This window comes from Podarcis vaucheri (assembly GCF_965113315.1).
Source record: "Podarcis vaucheri genome assembly, chromosome: 11".
NCBI classification, from domain to species: domain Eukaryota; kingdom Metazoa; phylum Chordata; class Lepidosauria; order Squamata; family Lacertidae; genus Podarcis; species Podarcis vaucheri.
In genome coordinates this window covers 15699090-15723347 of record NC_138749.1, presented here as the reverse complement: position 1 = coordinate 15723347, position 24258 = coordinate 15699090, and the positions used below count along the sequence as shown (strand labels likewise).

The 24258-nt window shown below is 43.3% G+C and overlaps 1 protein-coding gene across 5 annotated transcripts in view; it reads right to left on the bottom strand.

Annotated features, from left to right (window-relative positions):
• The window catches only part of NEDD4L (NEDD4 like E3 ubiquitin protein ligase), a 250903-nt gene that overhangs the window by 123531 nt on the left and 103114 nt on the right, over positions 1–24258 (bottom strand). For 4 of the 5 annotated variants that reach the window (XM_082241797.1, XM_082241798.1, XM_082241799.1 and 1 more), the window contains exons 3-5: positions 10173–10254; positions 8722–8760; positions 771–824 (exon numbers count right to left, since the gene is read on the bottom strand). In XM_082241797.1, the coding sequence (XP_082097923.1) occupies positions 771–824; positions 8722–8760; positions 10173–10254 (175 nt within the window). Of the gene's footprint in view, positions 1–770; positions 825–8721; positions 8761–10172; positions 10255–24018; positions 24135–24258 lie in introns of those variants that run through there. The other variant, XM_082241800.1, reaches the window with a different exon arrangement.

Here is a 24258-nt window from a genome sequence, read left to right as displayed (position 1 = left end):
CACACAGCACAAATGACAGCTAGGTTTGGTGCTGATGTTCTTCTCATACATACACAATCCCTAATCCAGAAGGTCCTCATAGGTAATGAAATATGATGTACAAACATAACTCCCACATCTCCCAAGGGCTTCCACACTCACTTCAATCAAGACATAGCACCACACGCATCTTGCTCAGAGTTGGGTCCTTTCACCTCACAAATACTTGTTTGAAATTGGGGGGAGCCTGACTCTATGGTGAATCAGAGAAGTGGGCAAAGAAAGGGCTAAATACCCATTTCCTTCCATCACCACCCAAAGCTGTTTTCATGCATTTATTTATTTACCTCCATAATTTACTAGTCACCTATTAACCGACTCCAATGGGTTTAAAACAAATGCGCTGGGGTTCCGTTCCACGTAGCATGTATTCATTTCATTCCATGTCATTTATTTTTTATTTTTTTAAAAAAATGTTCCTTTTCCTACTAATATATATATCTCTGAGGAAGCAGCAACCAACAGTTTAAAAAACAAAACAGTCCTTTATAATAAAAGCAGAGCAGAAGGTGGGAGACTCCTGATTGACCCCACTCCTGCCTTTCAATGATTCCAACAGGAAACTCCAAACTGTTTATAAGCCTGCAATCCATTAAAAAAGGTCACAATTCATATCCCCACATGCAACCATTTGATAAGTATTCCACCGCTTTCACTTTATGTCGGCTGCAAAAAAGGGTGTGGTTATGGCACAGCCCCTGAATGTACACTAAAGATAAAAGAACACTTACCAATCTATTTTCATCAAATACTTCAAAGAGTAGTCTGTGGTTAGATGGATCTACCTACAAGATATAATAAAGAATTTAATGGAATTATTTGTTTAAAAACAGACTAACAGTTATTTAGCAGTTACTTAATTCAACGTTCTTCATTTATACTGTTTTTAAATGAACCTTGGGTGTGACATGAAGAAACAGAGTTGAATTTTCCAAGGGCAAAGCAAAGAGAAGGCAAGCCAGAGGCCTAGGACCAAGTCTAGGGACAAGCAAACTCCACCTTTCTCCCCATCGCCCAGCAGAACCCAAGAAAACGCACCAAAAAAAATAGGGTGTTTTGATTCCTTATAGGAGCTAAGGTCTCACCACGACTGTATCAGTCAGCCCAGCTGCCCCCCCCCCCAAATAACACCTATAATTTAAGAGAGAAAAAGAGGATCTGTTAAAGAAACAGGTATGATCTCCAGATCACAACCTGGATACTTCATTTCCCTCTAGGAACATACAGACGTACCTTAGATACTGAACGCCTTGCTACTCGGACGTTTTGGCTCCCGAATGCCGCAAACCCAGAAGCGAGTGTTCCGGTTTGCAAACGTTCTTTGGAACCCGAACGTCCGACGCGGGTTCCGCAGTGTCCGATTGGCTGCAGGAGTTTGCCACAGCCAATCAGAAGCCGTTTGGGTTTCCAAACATTTTGGAAGTCGAATGGACTTCAACTGCAGATTATCCAATGGGATAATCACTTACTGCCCACCGTAATTTCAGCAAAGCCTGTTCTCCTTCATGGAGAGCGCTTGTTGCGGTGGGGTCTAACAGGACACCCCCTCTTGGTTACTGGGCGGGACCATTTGGATGGCCATGACTGTGATTGGGCCAATTTGAGTTGTTGGGGAGATTTTGATGTTACCATTTAGAGGGATGGTTTGAAGGTTATATTATTCTTGGGACGCAGTTTTTTCAGTCCCTTTTGCTGCGTGTATCGGATCACCCTCCCTCCCTCCCTAATTTAGGGCTGTTGCGTTTGACCTTGCTATGCCTGTCATGGGGTCGTCTGCTTTTGGGGCAGGGGCCCGGTAGGAATTTTGCCCATTTGGCAGATTGGCTGGTGCCATTTGGTTTTTGCCTACTGCGTAGCAAATCGTCACAACTTGTAAGGTTGCAGTTAGGCATTGGTTAAAAACTGGTTGGTGGAGGGGTAAGGGTTGGCTATGCCTGCCCCTCCAATGCTGCTGCTGCAAGGGAATTCCATTAAAGGAATCCAGGGGTTTACCATGCTTTTGTCCGTATCCCCGGCAAGGGGCTAGGGCCGTGCAAGCCCCTGGGAGCATGAGGGGAGGGGTGACGGTATGCTGCCATTCTCCCCCCAATATTGTTTTCCCTTACTGGCTTTTGCTGGAATCCGGAAGTCAGTTCTGTCCCGGGGCGGGGACAGATAGTCGTAACAAATACCTAAGCAACCACTCACATTATGTATATTAATAAATTTGTGGCCAAAATTATGCCAAAAACCTTAAACAAAAATGTCTGTGTGAGTTGTGATTTATTTAGGGGGTGGCTTGGGGACCTCGACACGCAAACAAATTTCTGGCGGTCATATATCTAATCTCAACAGCAGAAAAACCAGCCTTTGAAAAACCTGCACACAGGGTTGCTATGCGAATGATTAGCATTAAGTTAGCCATGACTAATCCCACCCCCTGTCTTCACTCCAAGGTGGGGTAGGGACATGCAAGCAAAGCCGGCTGGTGAGCTTCTTTTAATGTTAGAAACGTTGATTTGATGAAGCCTGATTTAAAAGAAAAACAGCAGCATGCATATGTTGACGCAGACAACATAAAACCAGGCTGCAACGAGAGTCCCATGGTTAGACAGGGAACATCTCCCACACAAAGATCAGATGCTGGCACTTCCCATGTCCAACTGGGGCTGATGAGCTGAGAGTCCAACATTTGAAAGGTCAAAGGTTCCCCATCCCTGGTATATTCCATGAAAGTTCGGAAGCAACCTTATAACGAATGCTTCACCAAGCTCTATATTTTCTATACTGGAAGGTCTGCAAGATATACCGTCCAAAATCGGTTTGAAGTCCACATCGTGGAAGCGGTTTCATAATATTCGACATGGCAATATATCACAAATCATGTTGTGTGCATGTGCTATGTAAAAAAAATAAAAATTGCAATGTGGGAAAAACCGTGAAACCCGGTCATCGCTTCTCTCATGATTCCTGCCACCCCTGTTGCTCTGTTTACAACAGCTGTAACAATATATTAAAGGTAAGGTTGGAAACTGGGATAAGAAAGGAAAGTTCTCGGAGCTAGGAGGGTCCAAGGTTCCCCCCCCCAGCTGGAACTCACAGGAACTCAGTTCCGGCACCGCTCAGGTGGGCACCATTGCCATTACAGTGGACGCTCGGATCGCGAACGTGATCCGTGCGGGATGCACGTTCACAACCCGCAGCGTTCGCAACCCACAGCGGTGCGTCTGCGCACGCGCAGGTTGCGATTTGGCGCTTCTGCGCATGCGCAACCGCCAAAACCCGGAAGTAACCCGTTTCAGTACTTCTGGGTTTCAGCAGTCTGTAACCCGAAAAAACACAACCTGAAGCATCTGTAACCTGAGGTATGACTGTATAAGAGAACAAGGGAAGCATTCATGGTGAGTTCTGGCACCTATTTTTCTAGAAAAATAGCACTGGGAAGCGCCAACACTTTCTGGGTGAGACAAGGGTTAAGAGTTACCTCTGAGGGAGGACTCTGCATTTTCCTTCCTTCCTTCCTTCCTTCCTCTCTCTCTCTCTCTCTCTCTCTCTCTCTTTTCCTGTTTTTATTTAGATTAGTTTCTTTCATCTTGTTGTATTCTAAAAAAGCTTTAATAAAATCTTAAGGGGGGGGGATCTCCTCATTCAGACCTAGGCCTAAAACTGAGACAGCTCTGAATTCAGGGCTGATATATTTTTCCCCACCCACCCCAGCAACACTCGAGGTTTTTGAAACTGCAGTGATAAACAAAGCAATAATTAACAGTTATTAACAGGACCAAAGGATTTGATTGTGCAAACTGAGCCAACGTGTCATCAATAGAAAGTGTTATGTGGTGAATGCATGTTTATTCGGAGTTAAGTCCTACTCTGTCTAATAGAACTTATTCCCAAATTAAGTGTGCATAAACTAAACATATATAGGATTGTGGTGCAAGCCCCTCCGTGGTCAACGGTAAGTGTGTTTAGGATCGCAGCATTATAAACCAGAAGTATAACATGACCAGACGTAAGTTCTGGTAGAAAGATTCCTGTGTATTAAACTTTGTTGTGACTGGAATGGAAAAAGCCGGGACCAGACATGTGGGGTTCAGTGCCAAGACAATTCCCAGGGATTGTGCATTACTAATCAAAACAGGTTTGGACCATTTCTTCCCACTCTTCCTTTATAGAGAATACTGAAGAGATCAATGTGTCTGGGACAGCAAGGAAGACTGCAGAAACAAAATCGTCTCTATTTTCTCTGTTTAAGCATGCTATAAAAATCAACTTGAAAACCACTTATGATCTTTCCAAATTGAGAAACTGCTAAAAATATTGTTTCCAAAACGCTAACAAAAAAAGTCCAACTGCACAGACACTATTTGAAAAAGATACTACAGTTTTAACAATCTACAATGCCCCAGTGTTTACAGGCAGCTGCTCCAAAAGATTAAATTTAAACTGCTGAAATATTACCTTGCCTCCATTTCCTCTCTCTCTCTCTCTCTCTCTCTGCCTTTCTCTTTTTAAAGAAAGACATCTGGGATTTTAGACAGCGTTCTATAGTAACTGGTTAACAATATGAAAGTCCCGCTCACTTGCAATATTAAATCTGAGAAATCATTTAAAATATTGTTTTCTACTTTCCCTTCATCTTGTTGAGTAAGCCAGCCTGGGGAAAGTATAATGCAAATGAGTGGTGTTTTTTTTTTCATGGATCATGTAAAATAAGTGTAAAATGATGCACCTTTAAAGCAAATTCCAAATATGATCCTTAAAAATACGAACTGCTCTGCAGTTTCATTCATGATATATTTGCCTCTCTGGTATGGCTTTGGCCATCCGTAACTGTGAAATTAATCCTTTTTTGCCTACATATTGTGCAACTTTATAGGATTAGGCTGTGAAGACTGGTCCCTTAAAGCCAGTGCTTTCAAAATGAATTTCCAAAGTAGTAAAGACTAGAACTTGGAAATGCAAAATTTACCCATCGTATTTATAACACATGTACGGTTTGGGTGCTGACGTCCACTAAGCACTTAATCTAATCCTGGCATCTACTGCTTAGTCCCTCCCCTCTTGCCTTTATTGACTAAAGCAAGAAGTTGAACTGCTTTCATCATCCCAATCAGTCACTCTCCCCACTAAATGGATTGTCAAAACTTCAGTGCTACCAACCCCTGGAAATAATAAATAATAAATTTGTATTTATACCCCACCTTTCCTGGTTCAGAAAACCAGGCTCAGGGCAGCTAACAACAAATTTAAAACTTAGGGCCTGGGACCTCTAAACTATGAATATTCATGGACCTTAAGGTCCTCTGCGGGGCATACCAGGAGAGGTGGTCCCGTAAATACAAGGGCCCTAAGCCACAAAGGGCTTTAAAGGTCAAAACCAGCACCTTAAACCTTACTCAATACTAAACTGGGAGCCAGTGCAACTGGTAAAGCACTGGGTGAATATGCTCCCATGGCAGGGACCCCGTGAGGAGCCTCGCTGCAGCATTCTGCACCCGCTGGAGTTTCTGGGACAGCTTCAAGGGCAGGCCCTTGAAAGGGATGTGTGAGGGTGTAGCAGGTGAGTATCGGGGCAGGTGAAACAGTAAAAAGTGGCTGGCCGCAATGCACTTGTAAAATGTGTATGGCAACAAAACTAAACTAAAAATAAACAAACCACCATCAGAAACCTCTTAAACTGGAGGAGAGAAATTGTCCGTGCGGTCATGTTTGTGTAGAGGCTTTCTAGGCTGGAATAAGCCAGAACAAGTGAGATACTGGCAATATTTTTAAACAGAATACATCTAGTAAGTGCATGGAGTCACAGACTAATAAGAATCAAATAAATATTCCAGCAGCAGACAGTACAGTTCTTCCAGGATAATGAACAAATTAATACTCCCCAAAGGTACATCAAATGTCCAAGGATCAGCTATCACTAAAAAGTGTGCTGCGCTTGGAGCACCCTATTGCAATGTTTGGAGCACCCATCATCTCACGTTTGTAGGATATTGACTGTGGAAAGGCATTCTGCCTCTATTTCAGTGATCTTTGACAGTCACTTCACTCCTACCATTCCTGTTTATGTACTGAAGTTCTCACCCTGTGCCAGCAGGGGGATACTGTAGGTAGTTTTCACTCAGGTCCACGTATGCAAATAACGGACTGAAAGTGACTCTCAGTGATTGGATAGTTACAGAAAGTGTTACAGTTGCATTGTAGTGGAGCTCTATATAAGCAGGCTGGCTGAACCCTTCAGTTCAGTTCTGTTCTGGCCTGTGAATAAACAAGAGCTGTTGAAGAATTGCTGTGTCGTCTGATATGTTCACCCACAATGTAACACTGTTCATGGAACATTTATTTGATTCTTATTAGTTTGTGACTCCATGCACATATTATATGTCTTATGTTTATGAATTTTGAAACAGTTAGTGTTATAAAAATATTTTCAGTATATTATTAGCCGACGTGTTGCTTGTTGTTCAGAGTGTTCTGTTTCGCAACACAGGGGATTTTCTTTGGTGTAGAGCAGAACATTTAAAACAAAACAAAGAAATGGGATAAAGTGCACTTGGTCAGAAAGATATGGGCTCAAATCCGACTTCTCCCTTGGACTCATCTGTATAGCCTTCTACAGAACACTTCTGTGTCACGATGTACATTACAATGGCGTTCTTCCAAGTTTTGGAGCGGGCCTGAGACACATTTGCCAAAATTGTGGCCACAACTACACTAGGTCTTTAAAACTCTCTTGCCTCCTGTTTTGTTTAATGAGAACGAGGAAGTGGCATGAGTACAAGGCACTCTAATGAAGACGATGCACACCCAAATGCCAGGGGAGTTAATTAAATTTGCCTCAAGTCAAGTCCCAAATTAAATACCCAACATCTACAGACAGGAGTGCAGAAGACTCTGAGACTCAGGAGAGTCTACTACCAGTCAGTGCAGACAGCACAGCAGCAGATGGACCAAAGCTCTGACACATAAGTTGGTCCCATGGTTTTGTGTGCTTGGTATCCCAATGATACTGGTGTCATAATTTTGGACCTGGCAATATACTGCATATTATGAATGATGTGGGGTGTCTGTGTGTGTACGCTATGCAAAAATCACAATGTGGGAAAAACTGGAGCCAGCCAACGCCTCTACATAGATCCATCCTTATCTCAGACATGGTGATATATCAGTATATCACATTGTTTATCTGGTAATATATCACAGTGTTGAAAACCAGATATGGCCCAGCCCTACTGTTCACATCTAAATAGTTCCTTATTTCAGACATCATGATGTAATGGTATATCACAATATTTAGCTGGTGATATATTGCGATGTTGAAAACCAGCCCCACTGATAAAGTGGCTCATTTGTAAGAACCGATGGCTCTGCTCTAGGGTAAATCAGAGGTAAGAAAGAAAATTCATGTCTTTCTTCACTGGAAATAAATACCGGAAGCAGAGGGGAAATCTCAGACAGAAAGAGTGTAGACGATGATTGGCTAGCCCCTTACCAATGCCAGTAGCCAAACCTACATGGAAAGGTGTGGCTAGCTAGTCAACAACCCCACACTATGACACTGCTGAAAGTAGGACTCCCTATCTCTAAAGGTAAAGGTAAAGGGACCCCTGACCATTAGGTCCATTCGCAGACGATTCTGGGGTTGCAGCACTCATCTCGCTCTATAGGTTGAGGGAGCCGGTGTTTGTCCACAGACAGCTTCCAGGTCATGTGGCCAGCATGACTAAGCCGCTTCTGGCGAACCAGAGCAGCGCACGGAAATGCCGTTTACCTTCCTGCTGGAGCGGTACCTATTTATCTACTTGCACTTTAACGCGCTTTCGAACTGCTAGGTTGGCAAGAGCAGGGACCGAGCAACGGGAGCTCACCCCGTCGCGGGAATTCAAACCGCCGACCTTCTGATCAGCAAGCCCTGGGCTCTGTGGTTTAACCCACAGCGCCACCTGCGTCCCCATCTCTACTGCTGCTAATTTCTGGTAGGTGTAGGAAGTCATCCTCTGCACTCCATCCCAACAAGGTTTCTTCAGGCAGATTCAACCACTGCCATTGAGCATGCCACAAGCGCTTGTGACACAACTGTACTGGGAGCAGGAAATTATGGTACTAGGGCTATGGATACAAACTTGGATTGGGCTGAAAGCAGGGATTGGGAGCCTATGGCTCTCAAGATGATGGACAGCAACTCCCGTCAACCCTAGACAACAAGGCCAAGAGGGATGATGGGAACTATATCCCAATGCCTTCTGTGTAGCCTTGGGTTCTGCATCCCTGTTTTCTAGTCTTCATCCAATGCAATAGATTTATTGCTCAGCTTCAATACTCTTGTCCCACAAAACCAGAATACTAGTCCGTTTAAAAAGCTTGAACCTATCATATCCTGTGAATGGAAATTGGGATAACCAGTAGTGTAAAACACCCTAAGTTGACCCACCTTGCAGGGATGTTGTGAAATAGATAAAACATGTTGCAAATTAAAAGTGCTATTGTATATTACAAAATCATTTCCAGAGAAGGCCATGTTTCATATTGACATAAATGTTTTGTAAACGTTTGGTTTAACATATTTAAGAAAATAAGAGTTGCTTTGCTTTGATCATTAGATTACGGGCCATCTAATTCAACATTCCATAGCCAACAGCACAGAGCCAGATGCCAGCTGATTGCACAGGAAATATGCCTGTCATTTAAAAGCAGAACACTTACTCTAAAATAAAATTCTTCATTCCATTTCGGATTCAATGTCTGCAAGAAAAAAGGAGGAGGGGAAATCACATTTAGTAACACCAAATCTTAAAGAGCTTTAGAAAACGCTGAAGGTCTGACATTTCGCTGCAATTAAAACAAAAGTGACATTCTTTGTTAAGAATATCAGAAAGGAAAGTAAAAAAGAACTAGAGAGGGGAAAAAACATCATAGCAACAGCTTTCATCTGCAATAAAGACATTGTCGTCAAAAGGCTTCAAATTCATTTGCTGAGCAAACTTTGTGTGGGAGGGCATGTGAAGTGGGATGAGCCAGAAATAGACGTCAACTATAAATAGGAACTTCACAGTGGGAGGCAGATTGCTGATGACCTGGGCAGAGATGTCTTAATGAAGGCCGTTAAATATTTCATTATTAAAATTCTTCAACACGTTACTGGGGAGTGGGAGAGTGCGAGAGGGTACATGGTCAGTGTGTGCAAGGAGAGGAGTAGATCTGGATCTTTGAAGCAGAATCGCTGGTAAAAATGACAAATATAAATTTATGATTGGCACAGAAAACCACTTTTTGCACCAAGTATTTCAGAGGATAACCTTTTAAAGTTGTGGCCAAAATAGATATTCATTCATTCATTCATTTTTTAAAAATGTATAAAAAGGTAAAGGGACCCCTGACCATTAGGTCCAGTCGTGACCGACTCTGGGGTTGCGGCGCTCATCTTGCTTTACTGGCTGAGGGAGCTTCTGGGTCATGTGGCCAGCATGACTAAGCCTCTTCTGGCGAACCAGAGCAGCGCACGGAAACGCCGTTTACCTTCCCGCCGGAGCGGTACCTATTTATCTACTTGCACTTTGACGTGCTTTCAAACTGCTAGGTTAGCAGGAGCAGGGACGGAGCAACGGGAGCTCACCCCGTCACGGGGATTCGAACCGCCGACCTTCTGATTGGCAAGTCCTAGGCTCTGTGGTTTAACCCACAGCGCCACCCGGCAACAAGTGGGAAAAACCCTTAAGCGAGCCCCTCAAGGTGGCTCATAAATGTGTGTATGCGTGTTATGCTATGCATTGTGTGGCATGGGCATTACAAAGGGATACTTTTCACAACTGTGATCTGGGCAGTGGAGTGGTGTAAGTGAAGAAAAGAGACAACAATTAACCCAAACCTTGTTCACTGCCCCTGGCTCAGGCTGCACAGAAAAAGCATTTGGGTTCCTGAACTTCATTCTGATTGTGCAGATGAAATAGAACACATAGAATTCTACAGGGTATGGTATTAGTGTGGGAAAAGAATCACGATCCAAGGATCCCCAGGCATGCACCTCCAAATGGTGGAGACGTCAGGCGTCCCCAGGTGTCTTCACTTGGCCGCAAGTAGCTGACAGCCAGGTGTAAAATGCGCCTGGCTAATTTAGAACACTGTCCAACAGTTAAGGATATATTATCACCACTTACCTTTTTAATAGTTTTTGTCTGCACCAGGGCAAGTTCTCGGTTTTCATCTGCTACATACAATGAAAGTTTCACATACGGGTCACTGCAAAAGAAGAACTTGCCGTTAATGTTCCGAATCTCCATAAAGAACATATGATGAAAGAAATTTCATTCATTTCTATTTAAAATTTAACACACACACACACACACACACACACACACACACACACAAACTTTATGCTAACTAATGATAGCCAAACCATTTGTAAATAAGCCGTTATTGAAATAAAAAAAGGTAAAAGGTAAAGGACCCCTGGACGGTTAAGTCCAGTCAAAGGTGACTATGGGGTTGCAGTGCTCATCTAGCTTTCAGGCCGAGGGAGCCAGCGTTTGTCCACAGACAGCTTTCCGGGTCATGTGGCCAGCATGACTAAACTGCTTCTGGTGCATCAGAACATCGTGACAGAAACCAGAGCGCACGGAAACGCCGTTTACCTTCCTGCTGCAGCGGTACCTATTTATCTACTTGCACTGGCGTGCTTTCGAACTGCTAGGTTGGCAGGAGCTGCGACAGAGCAACGGGAGCTCACTCTGTCGCAGGGATTCGAACCACCGACCTTCTGGTTGGCAAGCCCAAGAGGCTCAGTGGTTTAGACCACAGAGCCACCCACATCCCGCATTATTGAAATATGTTTGCATCAGCTGCTATAGGATGCTGCAATTTGGGCTTAGTGGGCTGGGATAATGCAGATACCTGAAATGAACTACATAAATGTTAAGTGTTTCCAATGAATAAGAATTCTTTTCCATTCATTACTGTCATTTCATTCATTCATTGTTGTTTTGCACTACAATCTTACACATGCTCACTAAGGAATAATACCCACTGAACAAGTAGGGCTTGCTTCTGAGCAAACATTATGTGGAGTTGTGATGCTATAAATTTAAATTCATCGGCACTAACAAATCTGCAAGCGTTTGAACAACATCAACACAACAGAAGGTCTCCCCAAGCATTTGCAATTTCTCCTAAACAGACGGACCACCTGTTGCTTGGTTCCAAAGAGGGGGAAAAACTTGTGAATTAATGTAACTGAAATGGTCAGCTACCCTCTAGTGGTTACACTTAACACAGTTAAAACACAGAAAGTGGCCATCCGCCATATGGCAGGTTGTTCTACAATAGCTATTTTCCACATTCATTTGAAAGAGAAAAAATGGGGGGGGGGGGAGAAAGCTAAAAAAAAGACGAAGCAAGCTCATCCTGTGAACAAAGTGAACAATTAACAAATCTAAACGATGTTGTGAAAAAAGGCTGACACGCACACAAGAAGCTCAAATTACTGTGTAAAATCGTAGTAGTAATGGAAATTTTTTAAACTGCTAGCAAGTTAATTCAGGTTGTTAATTTCAAATGAAGATAATTTTTCTCCCCAATAATTGTTCTCAATACTCACAAATGTCAAAATTATATACATCTTTTAATGGTTAAGATAAGAAAGTATACGCAAGAGAATTAAAAAATCTCATTCTGCCGCCTGAGTCCCAAGACATTTTACTGCCTGAGTCAAATGATAAGATGGCAGCCCTTCTCAATTCCACATACAGTTGTAAACTGGTCTGGCAGTCAAAATTGTACATCAGCATTGGTGGTATGATAGCATCTTCCATTGTGCCCAAGGCAGCAGGCCAGGATAGGGGTCCCAGAAGGGGAATGATGGAGAGCTCAGGAGGAAAAGCCAGAGGCTGTTACTGCTGCCCTTGGGTATCTGCCACCTGAGGCAGTTGCCTCAATCTGCCTAATGGTAGAACTGGCCCTCTGTCCACATAACAGAGGAATTTTTCTGCACATGCTATATTGCCACATCTAATATAGAGGGAAAGTCTTATATGAATAACTTGGAAAAGAGGGGTGGGGGTGGGAGAGAACATTTCCCCCCAAATGCCCATCCCTTTAGTATCACAGTCTCATATCACTTTAAACAGATTTAGCAACTAAATATATATTGGAAATTGAACATTTGGGGAATATTAAACGATCGGTGAAATTATTAGTTTTGTGTGGGAAGAGGCAGAACATATCCTGTCTACCACAACCATTTAATTAATCATTCACGGTTAACAGTAATTCTGTTTTTATTTCCTTCACAGTCATATAGATCCGGAATTGTTTGTATTTAGTCATCAGGGGATCACAAAGCAAGCATTTAACAAACCAATGGAACCACCTACCTGAATACACATACAAGTAAAGTAAATAAAATTCGCATAAGCCCAAATACAAGCATAAACAAAATTCCAACTCTCTAGCGAAACACAGCATTTTTCCTTAAAATATATATATTCTCCAATTGCCACACAGAGAAAATGCAAACATTGCATATTTTGTCCAAACAGTAAATAAGATCCAAGGATCCCCAGGCATGAACCTCCAGATGGTGGAGGTGTTGAGCGCCTTCACTTGGTTGTGCGTGGCCAACAGCCAGGTGCAAAATGCGGCCGACTAATTTTGAACACTGGGTGCCTCCCATCACTCCTCTTTGTCCAGCCAGTCCCCGACAGCTGTGTACTATTAGTAGTATTAAATCAATTTATATACAATTAAGTTATATAATTTAAATTAGTTTCTATGTGGTTTCTAAATTTAAAAGCTAATTGCACAAGCATTAACATGCATACTAAAACAATCCCATTTAAATACATACCTGTGTGTATGTATGTGTACACACACACACACATGATTCATCACCACCATTATATCTTAAAGGTAAAGGGACCCCTGACCATTAGGTCCAGTCGTGGCCGACTCTGGGGTTGCGGCACTCATCTTGCTTTACTGGCCAAGGGAGCCGGCGTACAGCTTCCGGGTCACGTGGCCAGCATGACTAAGCCTCTTCTGGCGAACCAGAGAAGCGCACGGAAACGCCGTTTACCTTCCCGCCGGAGCGGTACCTATTGATCTACTTGCACTCTGACGTGCTTTCGAACTGCTAGGTTGGCAGGAGCAGGGACTGAGCAACGGGAGCTCACCCCGTTGCGGGGATTCGAACCACCGACCTTCTGATCAGCAAGTCCTAGGCTCTGTGGTTTAGCCCACGGCGCCACCCGCATCCCCCATTGTATCTTCCACCTGTTTAAATCAACCGCCTTAAAAGAGGGACATCCAGCTTTATGAACATAGATGGTTCCACCGCATGAGCAGGAACTCAAGATTGCCATGCCAAAGGGACTGCCCACATGCAGCTGCAAGCACACACAACCTTCTGCTGAACATGCAGACGTCAGATGTGGAACGATCCCACTTCCACCTACACAAGTTGAAACTCAGTCTACATCCTAATAACTAATCAAAGAAGACAATATTGCCTGGAGAAATGGAGGACACAAAAGTCCTAGAAAAGAGAAGATACTTGAAATATGTTTCTCTCCCCACAACGAACACAGCACAGCAAATGCAGTTTGTGTTGGATTACACAAACGTGTACAACATCACCTGGAGGTGTTTTTTTCAATACTTAGTTGCGCCTGTTGCCTAAGACTCTGCCTCGATGGTGAGAGCGTCCTACATTCCACCATTAACACATGCAAATCTTACAGGTCAGATTAGTACAACCATTTCTCAACGGAAGCATGAACTGGTCTACCTCTTCTCTCTCTAAAATAGTTAGCACTTACATAAAGTTGTCTCCAAGAGCCAGAACTTTGATCTGAGACATAACTGCCATCTGACAAGGACTCTGCCCTGTCAGGAATGTGTGCAGGAGCGAGGTCCTGTGACCAGTAGGACTTTGCAGGACTGGGGCCTTCCTAAGTTTGTTCTGAAGAGGCAAGGTGCGGCCACACAGGTGAGGCCAATTGGTAACTCACAGCACCTGGTGGCAGGAGCCGGGAAGGGATATAAGGTCAGCATTTCCCTTTGGCTCTTTGCCACAGCAACACACTTCCTGCTTTGCTGTGTTTGACTCTTTGGTCCTTGGACCCTTTGCTTCCTGAACCTCGGACCCTTGGTTTCTTGACTCCCGGCTCTCTGACCCTCGGACTCTTGGCTTCCTGACTCCTGGCTTCTGGACTCCCGTTCCTGCTCCCACCCCGCCATCTTGCCCCCAGTCCCGACATCCCCAGCCAAGACTTCGATCACCCATGAAGCGGACCGGGACACACCGTCACAAGGGTTGATACTTTAGGCCAGGCATAGGTAAACTCCAGCCCTCCAGATGTTTGGGACTACAATTCCCATCATCTCTAGCTAACAGGACCAGTGGTCAGGGGTGGTGGGAATTGTAGTCTCAAACATCTGGAGGGCGGAGTTTGCCTATGCCTGCTTTAAGCAAATCATCACCACATCAGTGTTCATTACCGCATCAGTGTGCTGCGGAGCAACCAGTCAAACTGAACCATCTGGCAATATCAGTGGCTATCTTTTTTCTTTTTTTAAAAAAAAGGAGAGCCTGGAGAGAGCAAAAGGTGCTGCCTCTCTTACTCCAACTGTGGTCAGCAAACCTTTTCAGCAGGGGGCCGGTCTACTGTCCCTCAGACCTTGTGGGGGGCCGGCCTATATTTTTTTTGGGGGAATGAACGAATTCCTATGCCCCACAAATAACCCAGAGATGCATTTTAAATAATAGCACACATTCTACTCATGTAAAAACACACTGATTTCCGGACCGTCTGTGGGCCGAATTTAGAAGGCAATTGGGCCAGATCCGGCCCCCGGGCCTTAGTTTGCCTACCCATGCTTCAAGATATGCCTTTAGATTCCTTTAGCTTTTCACAGACCCAAGGAAACTCAAGATACAAAAATACAACAGCAAGCAACTATGTGCAATTTCACAGCTCCCACAAGAAATACACACACAACAACAACATTGGGATGAATTACAGTCTAGGTATTTCACCTTCCTGATGCTGTAAAGTGATTACTTATTTTATAGTCGTATTTATTAGTTCGTTTTGTATTTTATGTTTTTGCTACGATATTATTACTACCGCCACTGCTACTAAATCTGTTACCCACCTTTCTTCACCAACAGATACCAGAGCAGGTTACGACGATTTCAAATTCAGTTATTAAAACAGTCAAAACAAATCCCATTCTCAGGAATAGGGCGTGTCCTAAAAACACAAGTATCTCGGATGCCAACGGCCAAGATGGTGACTGTATATTAGTCAGTAACAACATAATGGTGAGAAGCAGATTAGCAGTCTTTGCGTGGGAAATAGACTATCAAGGCAGTGGCGGACATCAACATTGCAATTATTTTTTCTCAGTAGGAAGAGGTTATCTGAAGAGGGCTACTTCTGAGAAGCACATACTGAAACCAGCCAATTGTGTTTTAATAGTAAAAGCAGCACACTTGAAGAGTGAATGAAATTAGGTGGACACTAAACAAGAAAGAAGATTCCACCTAAACAAGAAAGAAGATTCCACCTAAACATTAGGAAGACCTTCCTGACAGTAAGAGCTGTTCGACAGTGGAATTTGCTGCCAAGGAGTGTGGTGGAGTCTCCTACTTTGGAGGTCTTTAAGCAGAGGCTTGACAACCATATGTCAGGAGTGCTCTGATGGTGTTTCCTGCTTGGCAGGGGGTTGGACTCAATGGCCCTTGTGGTCTCTTCCAACTCTATGATTCTGTGATTCTAAACATACCCTCCCTACCCCTTCTACCTGTTTGTTGATGACCCTGACTGAAACGCAATATTCATTCTGCACTTATCAGGAATAGATTCTTTTTAGCTCGGCAGCCTCTAGACTATTCCCTGTCTATTGACCTCAGGCAAACATCTTTGCTAAACCGTTTTTAGCACCTGTTGTTGTTGGTTTTCTTAATATTTGTTGCTGCAAACCTACCCATATTTGTGTTTTAATCTGCAATTTTATTTTAACTGCTGATTTAAATTACATTCTGAATTTTTAAACATTTCCTAACTTCAATGTTTATTGGGATTATTAAGGTATATTTTACGATTTTATTTTATTTTTTGTGCAAACAGCTGTTATTTAAATTTTGTTGCATAAATAAAACAAAGCAAAAATTGCACAAGGGGGCCTAGGCAGTGGGATTTCCAAGGTAGCTCTGCATCTGGCAATACAGCCTCTCACGTGGTCCAGATCTTTGCTTTCTCCCTAAATCTTGGACTCTGTTTCTGACGTCTTGCCTGCCCCTGCTCCGCATGTCTCTGCCTGGCCCACCTGAGATCTTACTCCACCTGGTTCCATCACTGGGGAAGATGACATAGTGAAACCCTCTCTAGTAGCTTGTCTGGGACCAACTCCCATGAGACTCCTCTCTTCTCAGATCTCCTTCCATCACAGGATGTCCCATCTGTTCAGTATGTGCCTTTATTATGCAAGTGGTTCCCGTACTTTCTCCCCTGCAGTCCACCTGAAAATCACCCAAGGGTCTTGAACAACCACCAGGGAGCTTCATCTGGTGTTTTCATTATGTATCTCCTTCTTCTTCTTCTTCGAATTGTTTTATTTATACTTTTCAAGTTTATACTTTCACTAATTTTATAATCATTTTGACATTTCAAAACTTGACTTCCTTCCCCCTCTTTCTGCGGTTCCTTATTCATCTACTTTAAATATATACTCTTATGAAACTGCAGGTTGTTACAATAATCCTGCCAATGTTTTTATCTGTTTAAAATTCATCTGTAAATATTCAATAAACCATTTCCATGCTTTTATTTCAATAAATTGTTATATTGGTTTCTTATACTTCCATTAAGTTTCGCCATTTCTGCATAATCCATACATTTTTGTATCCATTCTTCCTTTGCTTGGACTTCTGCTTCTTTCCATTTTGGGGCAAGTAACATTCTTGCCACTGTAGTAATAAGTTTCTATACAGTTTAGATAATAGAATCATAGAATCATAGAGTTGGAAGAGACCACAAGGGCCATCGAGTCCAACCCCCTGCCAAGCAGGAAACAGATAGATAGTTCTGGGGTTGTTGTTGTTGCTGTTTTTTTACAAACGTTATTTCAAACATTATATATCTTTAAGTGCCAGGCGAAAACATTCCTCTTCAGCCAGGCCTTTGACTGATTAACATTCCACAGCCTTTTAAATGTGTTTGTGGGAGGGAGGGGTTGTTTTGTTTTGTTTTGTTTCTATTTATTTTGTGCTTTTATCATGTATGTTTATCTTCTGAACCACACTGTCATCCTCAGATGCAGGGAGGTATATAAAAGTTGTTGTTGTGGTGGTGGTGGTGGTGGTGGTGGTGGTGCCTGTTGTTTCATGATGAATTGTATTTTTGTTGCGGCTTTTGCTTCTTATATATCGAATTCAAACATGTACTAACAAGCAATACGAGGAACACAAGAAGCAATAAAAATACAATAAGAAATCAATATGGATATTTAATATGATGGAGGCACCATCTTTCCTCTGCAACCACCCAAATAAAGCTCACAGACCACTAGGGATCTTTGACCACAGTTCAGCAACACCAGAGGCAGCAAACTCAAATTTGCACCTATCCCTCCCCAGCCCATTCCCTCCTCCTTTCTTATTGTGGCCCTTAGGCTGTAACCTATTGTTAAAATGCAATTCCTACTGAGTGCCTATACTGAAAGGAGGATCATGAACATAGTAAATACGTATAATTACCAGTAGACCTCTTCCTTTTCTGTTGAGCCAGGAGAAATGGAATGAGGCTCAGCTGACTGCAGCCTGGAGTCTTGATTCTGGCTTGGTTGCCTACAGATTATATCTTGCAAGGCCTCACCCTGGCATTTTTCCTGGAGACTACCTCTGGGGCTGTCCCACCTGCATGACCCTGATATGAGTCAAGCAGTGATGAAACAAATCCAGGACTTATCTAGTTCACCAAGATGTGACCTTTGGACTAACTGAGGGCAGTACTTGCCAAACTACATGTTTCATTTATTTAACGTAATTTGTATGCACCTTAAACATCTTTGCATAGACATTAATATTATCAATAACAGCCAGAGGTTAAAAATAAAATTGACCTAAAAAGCTCATAATTTAAATAAAACCGTAAGTTGTGAATGATGATAATATATCTGTTGTTGTTATTTTAATGTATATTCCACTTTTCCCCTGGAAAGCAAACCAAGGCACCAAACATACAAGCAACTGAACATCTAAAAACAGATCCCGTGCAAAGGCAGACCAGGAAAATTGTATTTAATGAGAGGAAATGCCAAAAGATAAATGCTTCATCACAAAAAGTCTGGTTCTCATGTTGTGCAGAATGACTTCATGATAGGTTTCTTTTTATATGACCACACGCTAATCCAAAAACTAACCAAGTTCCACCTGACACTTGTACCCAACACCTTCACATTTCCCTCCTATTTCACTTTCAATCTACACTAACTGGCCCTGCAACAATCTGGGATTCTTAATTCCACATTTTCTGTTTATGTATTCAATACATTTATAAACCATATTTGCAACCAACCAACCAACCAACCAATCAATCAATCAACCAACCAACCAACCAACCATCACTACCAACAGCATAGTGATGACACTATTATTTGCTAAATCCTGGGTGTAACTCTTTTAACATGTGAAACCATAAGTACTTGCGTGGACATACACACACTGTCTTGGTATGCCATGTTCCTCTAGGCCCACCCCATTCTGAGAAATAATGGCTACATGGAGGCATCTCCCAACTTCCAATACATACTTTGAAGGATCATGAATAAGATACCACTGGCAGTTTCATCCTCCTTGACAGGACACTTCCTTGTTTGTCAAACCCATCTGCAGCAAGGTCCAAACCAGAACAATCCTGAATTGCAATACTGGCTTGGAAGGAGCTATTCAGGTCACAGTTTGTTGGTCCGGACATCACTGTAAACTGCGGTTTGACAAATGGAAGTGTGCTGCTAAGCAAGAGGAAAAAGCAAACCCACCCACCCAGGGCCTGTCTGCATATCATGGTTACCCCAGAAACCACGAACATGTCAGCATCCCCTTCTTCAAGCCGAGAGCAGCAAGCTACAAACCTGAAAGGTGTACTGTACAATAGTTAAGAGTGTGGGGACTAGGACCTGTGAAACCAGGATTCAAATCCCTCACGTAGCCATCAAACAGACTGGTGTCCTGGGGCCAGTCACTGTCTCTTGGAATAAGCTACCTCGTAGGGTTTGTTGTGAGGATGAAACGAGGAGGGGCAAAACCACATGCATCACCTTCAACTCCCTGGAGGAAAGGTGGAATATAAATGCAGTAAGGTAAAGGTAAAGGACCCCTGGACAGTTAAGTCCAGTCAAAGGCGACTTTCCTCCCTGGAGGAAAGGTGGAATATACAGTGGTACCTTGGGTTACATACGCTTCAGGTTACAGACTCCGCTAACGCAGAAATAATACCTCGGGTTAAGAACTTTGCTTCAGGATGAGAACAGAAATTGTGCTCTGGTGGCACGGCAGCAGCCCCATTAGCTAAAGTGGTGCTTCAGGTTAAGAACAGTTTCAAGTTAAGAACAGACCTCCGGAACGAATTAAGTACGTAACCAGATGTACCACTGTATGGGGTTGCGGCGCTCATCTCGCTTTCAGGCTGAGGGAGCCAGCCTTTGTCCACAGACAGCTTTCCGGGTCATGTGGCCAGCATGACTAAACCACTTCTGAGGCAACGGGACACTGTGACAGAAACCTGAGCACACGGAAACGCCGTTTGCCTTCCTGCCACAGCGGTACCTATTTATCTACTTGCACTGGCGTGCTTCCGAACTGCTAGGTTGGCAGGAGCTGGGAAAGAGCAACGGGAGCTCACCCCGTTGTGGGGATTCGAACTGCCAACCTTCCGATCGGCAAGCCGAAGAGGTTCAGAGGTTTAGACCACAGCACCACCTGCGTCCCTAAATGCAATAAGAAACGAACCATACACACTGGTTCGCACATCACAGTAAGGTAAGTGGGAGGAATTCAACACAGTGCCAGGGTTGTTGTTGTTCACTCAATGCAAGCATCTCTGTTTATCCAACAATCTTCCCACCTTGCGCTTGTTCTGGGGGGCTTTCCTGATCCTCTGGAGTGGAGCTACAAAAGGAGCTGGAGGAAAACGGGGGGGGGGGGCACTACACCAGTGGGAATACTTGTGCTGGCTTGCACTAGTAGAACAGGAAAGCAGAATACAGCCCAGTACCTTGATTTTTTTGACCATCCAAATCACACATTTTCATCTCCAACGCAATTTTGCCCCTAATTTCCAAATATAGCTTAAACATAGTTATTTAATTTTATTTCATTAGCAGCCTTACAACCAGACTCCTTCATCTGCCCCGGCTGCAGCAAAACATGTCTCTCCCATATCAGTCTCTACAGCCACGGCAGGCGTTGCAACCTTCCAAAAGTTTGACATTGTCGCCCGAGACAGACAGGTGCCAACAACCAGTTATTCAACTTGAAGGACGGTAGATGTGGGTTTGCCCATTTCTGCGACTGTGCATAATTTGTTGTCGATCAGCGTTTTGTGGGAGGAAATACAAAACATCTTGTTAGTAGAGCATGAGACTCTTAATCTCAGCGTTGTGGGTTCAAGCCCCACGTTGGGCAAAATATTCCTGCATTGCCGGGGGGGCTGGACTAGATGACCCTTGTGGTCCCTTCCAACTCTACAATTCTATTGTTCTATGGTTCTATTATTGGGGCATGGCTTCTGAACATTTTTAAGTGAGTACCTCCGAGTCAACAAGGAGATCAGGAATAATTAATATGGAAATAACATTTGAAAAAGGAATAAAAGAACCATTGATTAAAACCTTACACAGGAAGAAGAAAGGAGAACTTCATTTGCGAATTTAAAAATTACTATATGTATTAATGCAAACTGAAGTTAATCATTGTAGCTGTGGTATAAGAGATTTTATCAAGAATGGGTTGTATTTGGTTTGAGCAACAGTCTGGAGGCAGAATTAAAGGGAAGCAGACCTTGGGAAGCACATGGGAAGCCACACAAAAATTTTAATTGGCTATTTAATTTATTTGAATTTGAATTGGTGCTGCTATTTGGTATTAATATAATATGGCACATACTGGATTTTTGTAACTGAAAATTAATAAAATTTATTTAAACATTTTTTTAAAAAAACTGTGCAGATAGTGATTTTTTAAAAAAAATTAATGCAATTTAGAAACCTTTTGATTTAAAAAAACAAAAACAAAGTGTTTGTAACAATATAAAAAATATTATCAGTAAAAAACAATAAAAAACAATATATATGTACACACACACACACACACACACACACACACCAGCCCTCATCATAATATCTCATGACGGTTCACAGCAATCCAATATAAGCAACCCGAAAGAAGAATTAAAATCAACTATAGCTAAAAAGAGATAAAAGACATGTAACTTCTGCACGTCTTGGCAGGCTTGCCTAAACAAGAGTGTTTTAAGCAGGCGCCAGAAAGAGCACAGTGAAGGTGCCTGCCTGGTGTCAAGTGGCAAGGAGTTCCAAAGTGCAGCCGCTGCCCCACTAAAATAACAGTTTCCTTCAAGTGTGGAACAAGTATTCCGTGGCACCTGTAAGAATGCCAGTTCCGAGGATCGAATTGGTTGAGTGGATACCTGGAGTAAGGAGACGGCACAAGTAAAAACTGGTTCTAAGCTGTTCAGGGTTTTCTATACTAGATAGATCGATAGATCATATACTGCAGTATATATGCTTATATACCCTCATCAGTATTGGCATACCGCAGGTAATCCATACTGACTACATCTTAAGTCTGCTTTAAGCACTCACTACAGCAAAGGCTACAAATGTTCCTGGACTCGTATAAACTAGAAGAATGGCAATAGGCAGCAAGGCCAAAAACCTACCTTCATTTTAGTGGTGGAGTCTAAACTAGGATCTGCAATATCTAGCAGAGAGACCTTGGGGCAATAGTAGGAAGCTCAGTGACAGTGTCAGGCAGGCTGCCACAGTAAGCAAGTAAGTAAATTGGGTCCTCCCTTAAAGAGGGCATGTATTGCGGTGAGACCTGTAAAACCAACACCCTGTGTTGTGGGTAGATCAGCCACAACACCTGATTGGTAGGTCCGTCGAAGCTGGGTACAATCTGGCCAATGGGACGCAGTCCAAATGGTTCAAGGGACCTATTTATGCCCATGCACGTAACCCAGAGCTTCCTCTTTCAGTGTGTGCATTCGAAACACCCGCCCACCTCTCCCTACTTTTAGGGCTTTGTGCTTGACCTTGCTATGCCGTCGTGTGTCGTCTGTCATTGGAACAGGGGCACGGCAGGAATTTTCCCCACTTGGCTGATTGGCTGTTGCCATTTGGGTTTCGCCTGCCGCGTAGCAAATCGTCACAACTTGTAAGGTCGCAGATAGGCTCTGGTTCAGGTGATAGGGATGGGAGAACGGTCTTGCCATCCCTATGTGAAGGGTATTCCGTTAAAGGAATCCAGGGGCTCGATGGTTTGCTCAACCCTGTGAGGGGGTTGTGCCCGTGCCTGAGTCCAGGGGGACATTTGGGTGGTGGAGTTAGCCCATTCCCGGCTTTCCGCTTATCCAGGTGTTCCCCCTTGGCTGACCTATGCTGGAACCCTGGGTCAGCGCTAGCTGCATGGCAGTGAACTAGCCGAACCAGAGCCTATGCAACCAGTCACTTTCTCTAATAAATAAAGTTGTGGCCTAAATTCTGCCAAAAACCAAAACCAAAATTTTGAGTCATTTGTGAATTTTTTTTTTTGGGGGGGGGAGGTTTCTGGGTCTGAAAACACAAATGAAAGGTACTCTATTTACTCAAATCTGATGTGCACCTTTTTTGGCCCAATTATGCTGCAAAAATTAAGGTGCGCTTTAGATTCGATGGCACATTTACATTCACCAGCAAATAGTTCTTGGGGGTTTCAAGGTTCTGAAAATTGAGGTGCGCATTAGATTTGATGGTGCGTTATGACTTGGAGTAGACACGGTTAAATCTAATGTTCTCGACTACGAGGGAAAGAAAACAAAGCAAGTACCTTAAGGACATTTAAAAGAGATCTAAAGCCACAATACTGTGGCAGCCAGAATACTGTGTGCAGGGATATTACAGAAAACCTGGAAAAGGTAGATAAGGTCAATTAGGAGTGATCAGAGGATCGAAACTTCCTTTTAAAGCCTTCCTAGTTTAGAGGCCACAAGGGTGAAGAGGAGAGGGAAAATAAAAACCTTGTAAAAAAATAAATCTCATTACTGGAATCCAATGTCATCCAATGACACTGGCAGGTAGAAGATTTCAGGGGGGGGCCAAGGGAAGAATGAGGCAATGCAACTCGCAATATTATGTGGAGCTGTTTAAATTAAATAACACTAAAAAAATTAAAGGCAGGGGTCTAATAAAGGAGAGGGCCTGCCAGTGGAAAGCGGCAACATCAGAATAACCCTAATTTAGGATTAGCAGGTGCTTAAAATGACGTCATGGGAGTGTGGTGCTTCTATCTACACCCAACACTGAGTTTCCCAGGGATTAAATTCTTACACAAGATTTTCCCCCCCCCAGGGGAAATGAAAGAATAAATCGACAGCCAGTACCTAACATCTCTGTGTTGTAGTAACTCCCTTAAAAATAAATAAATCTGAAAGCCTCAGGTGCAACACAGCGACGGCCCGCCCCCATTCCCTGGCTTCTACAGCTGTTGTAAGGCCTGACTACATTTATATATATTTATTCGTGTTACGTTCCGAGCACAGATCAAAATAAGAAAAGCACTGTGGTGCAAATTTGGGGGGGAGGCACACATCTGATTCGGCAGCAGAATCTTAGCAACGGGCCTGTCGCGGCAAAGGTGGAGGCAATCGCATGAAAAGAAAAAAAAAACCCCAAAGACAAATTCTCTCACAGGAGGAAAGAGATCACAAGGGTTTCTTTTGTCCTTACCTTCCTCTTCACACACTGCAGGCAGGCGACAGGGATAAAATTTGGATTCTGGAGCCCTGAATCTGCACTTCCTCTTCCAAAGCAACTTCCTTCTGCATATGTATTTATCCCTCTTTAGGTTCTGGAAAGCGAAGGCACACCTCTCCACCGCCACCACCACCCCCCTCTTAGAAATCTTGCTCTCACGCTGCTAAGCTGGAATTCAGGGAGCTGCGAGCTATAATGATGACTCACAGGGAA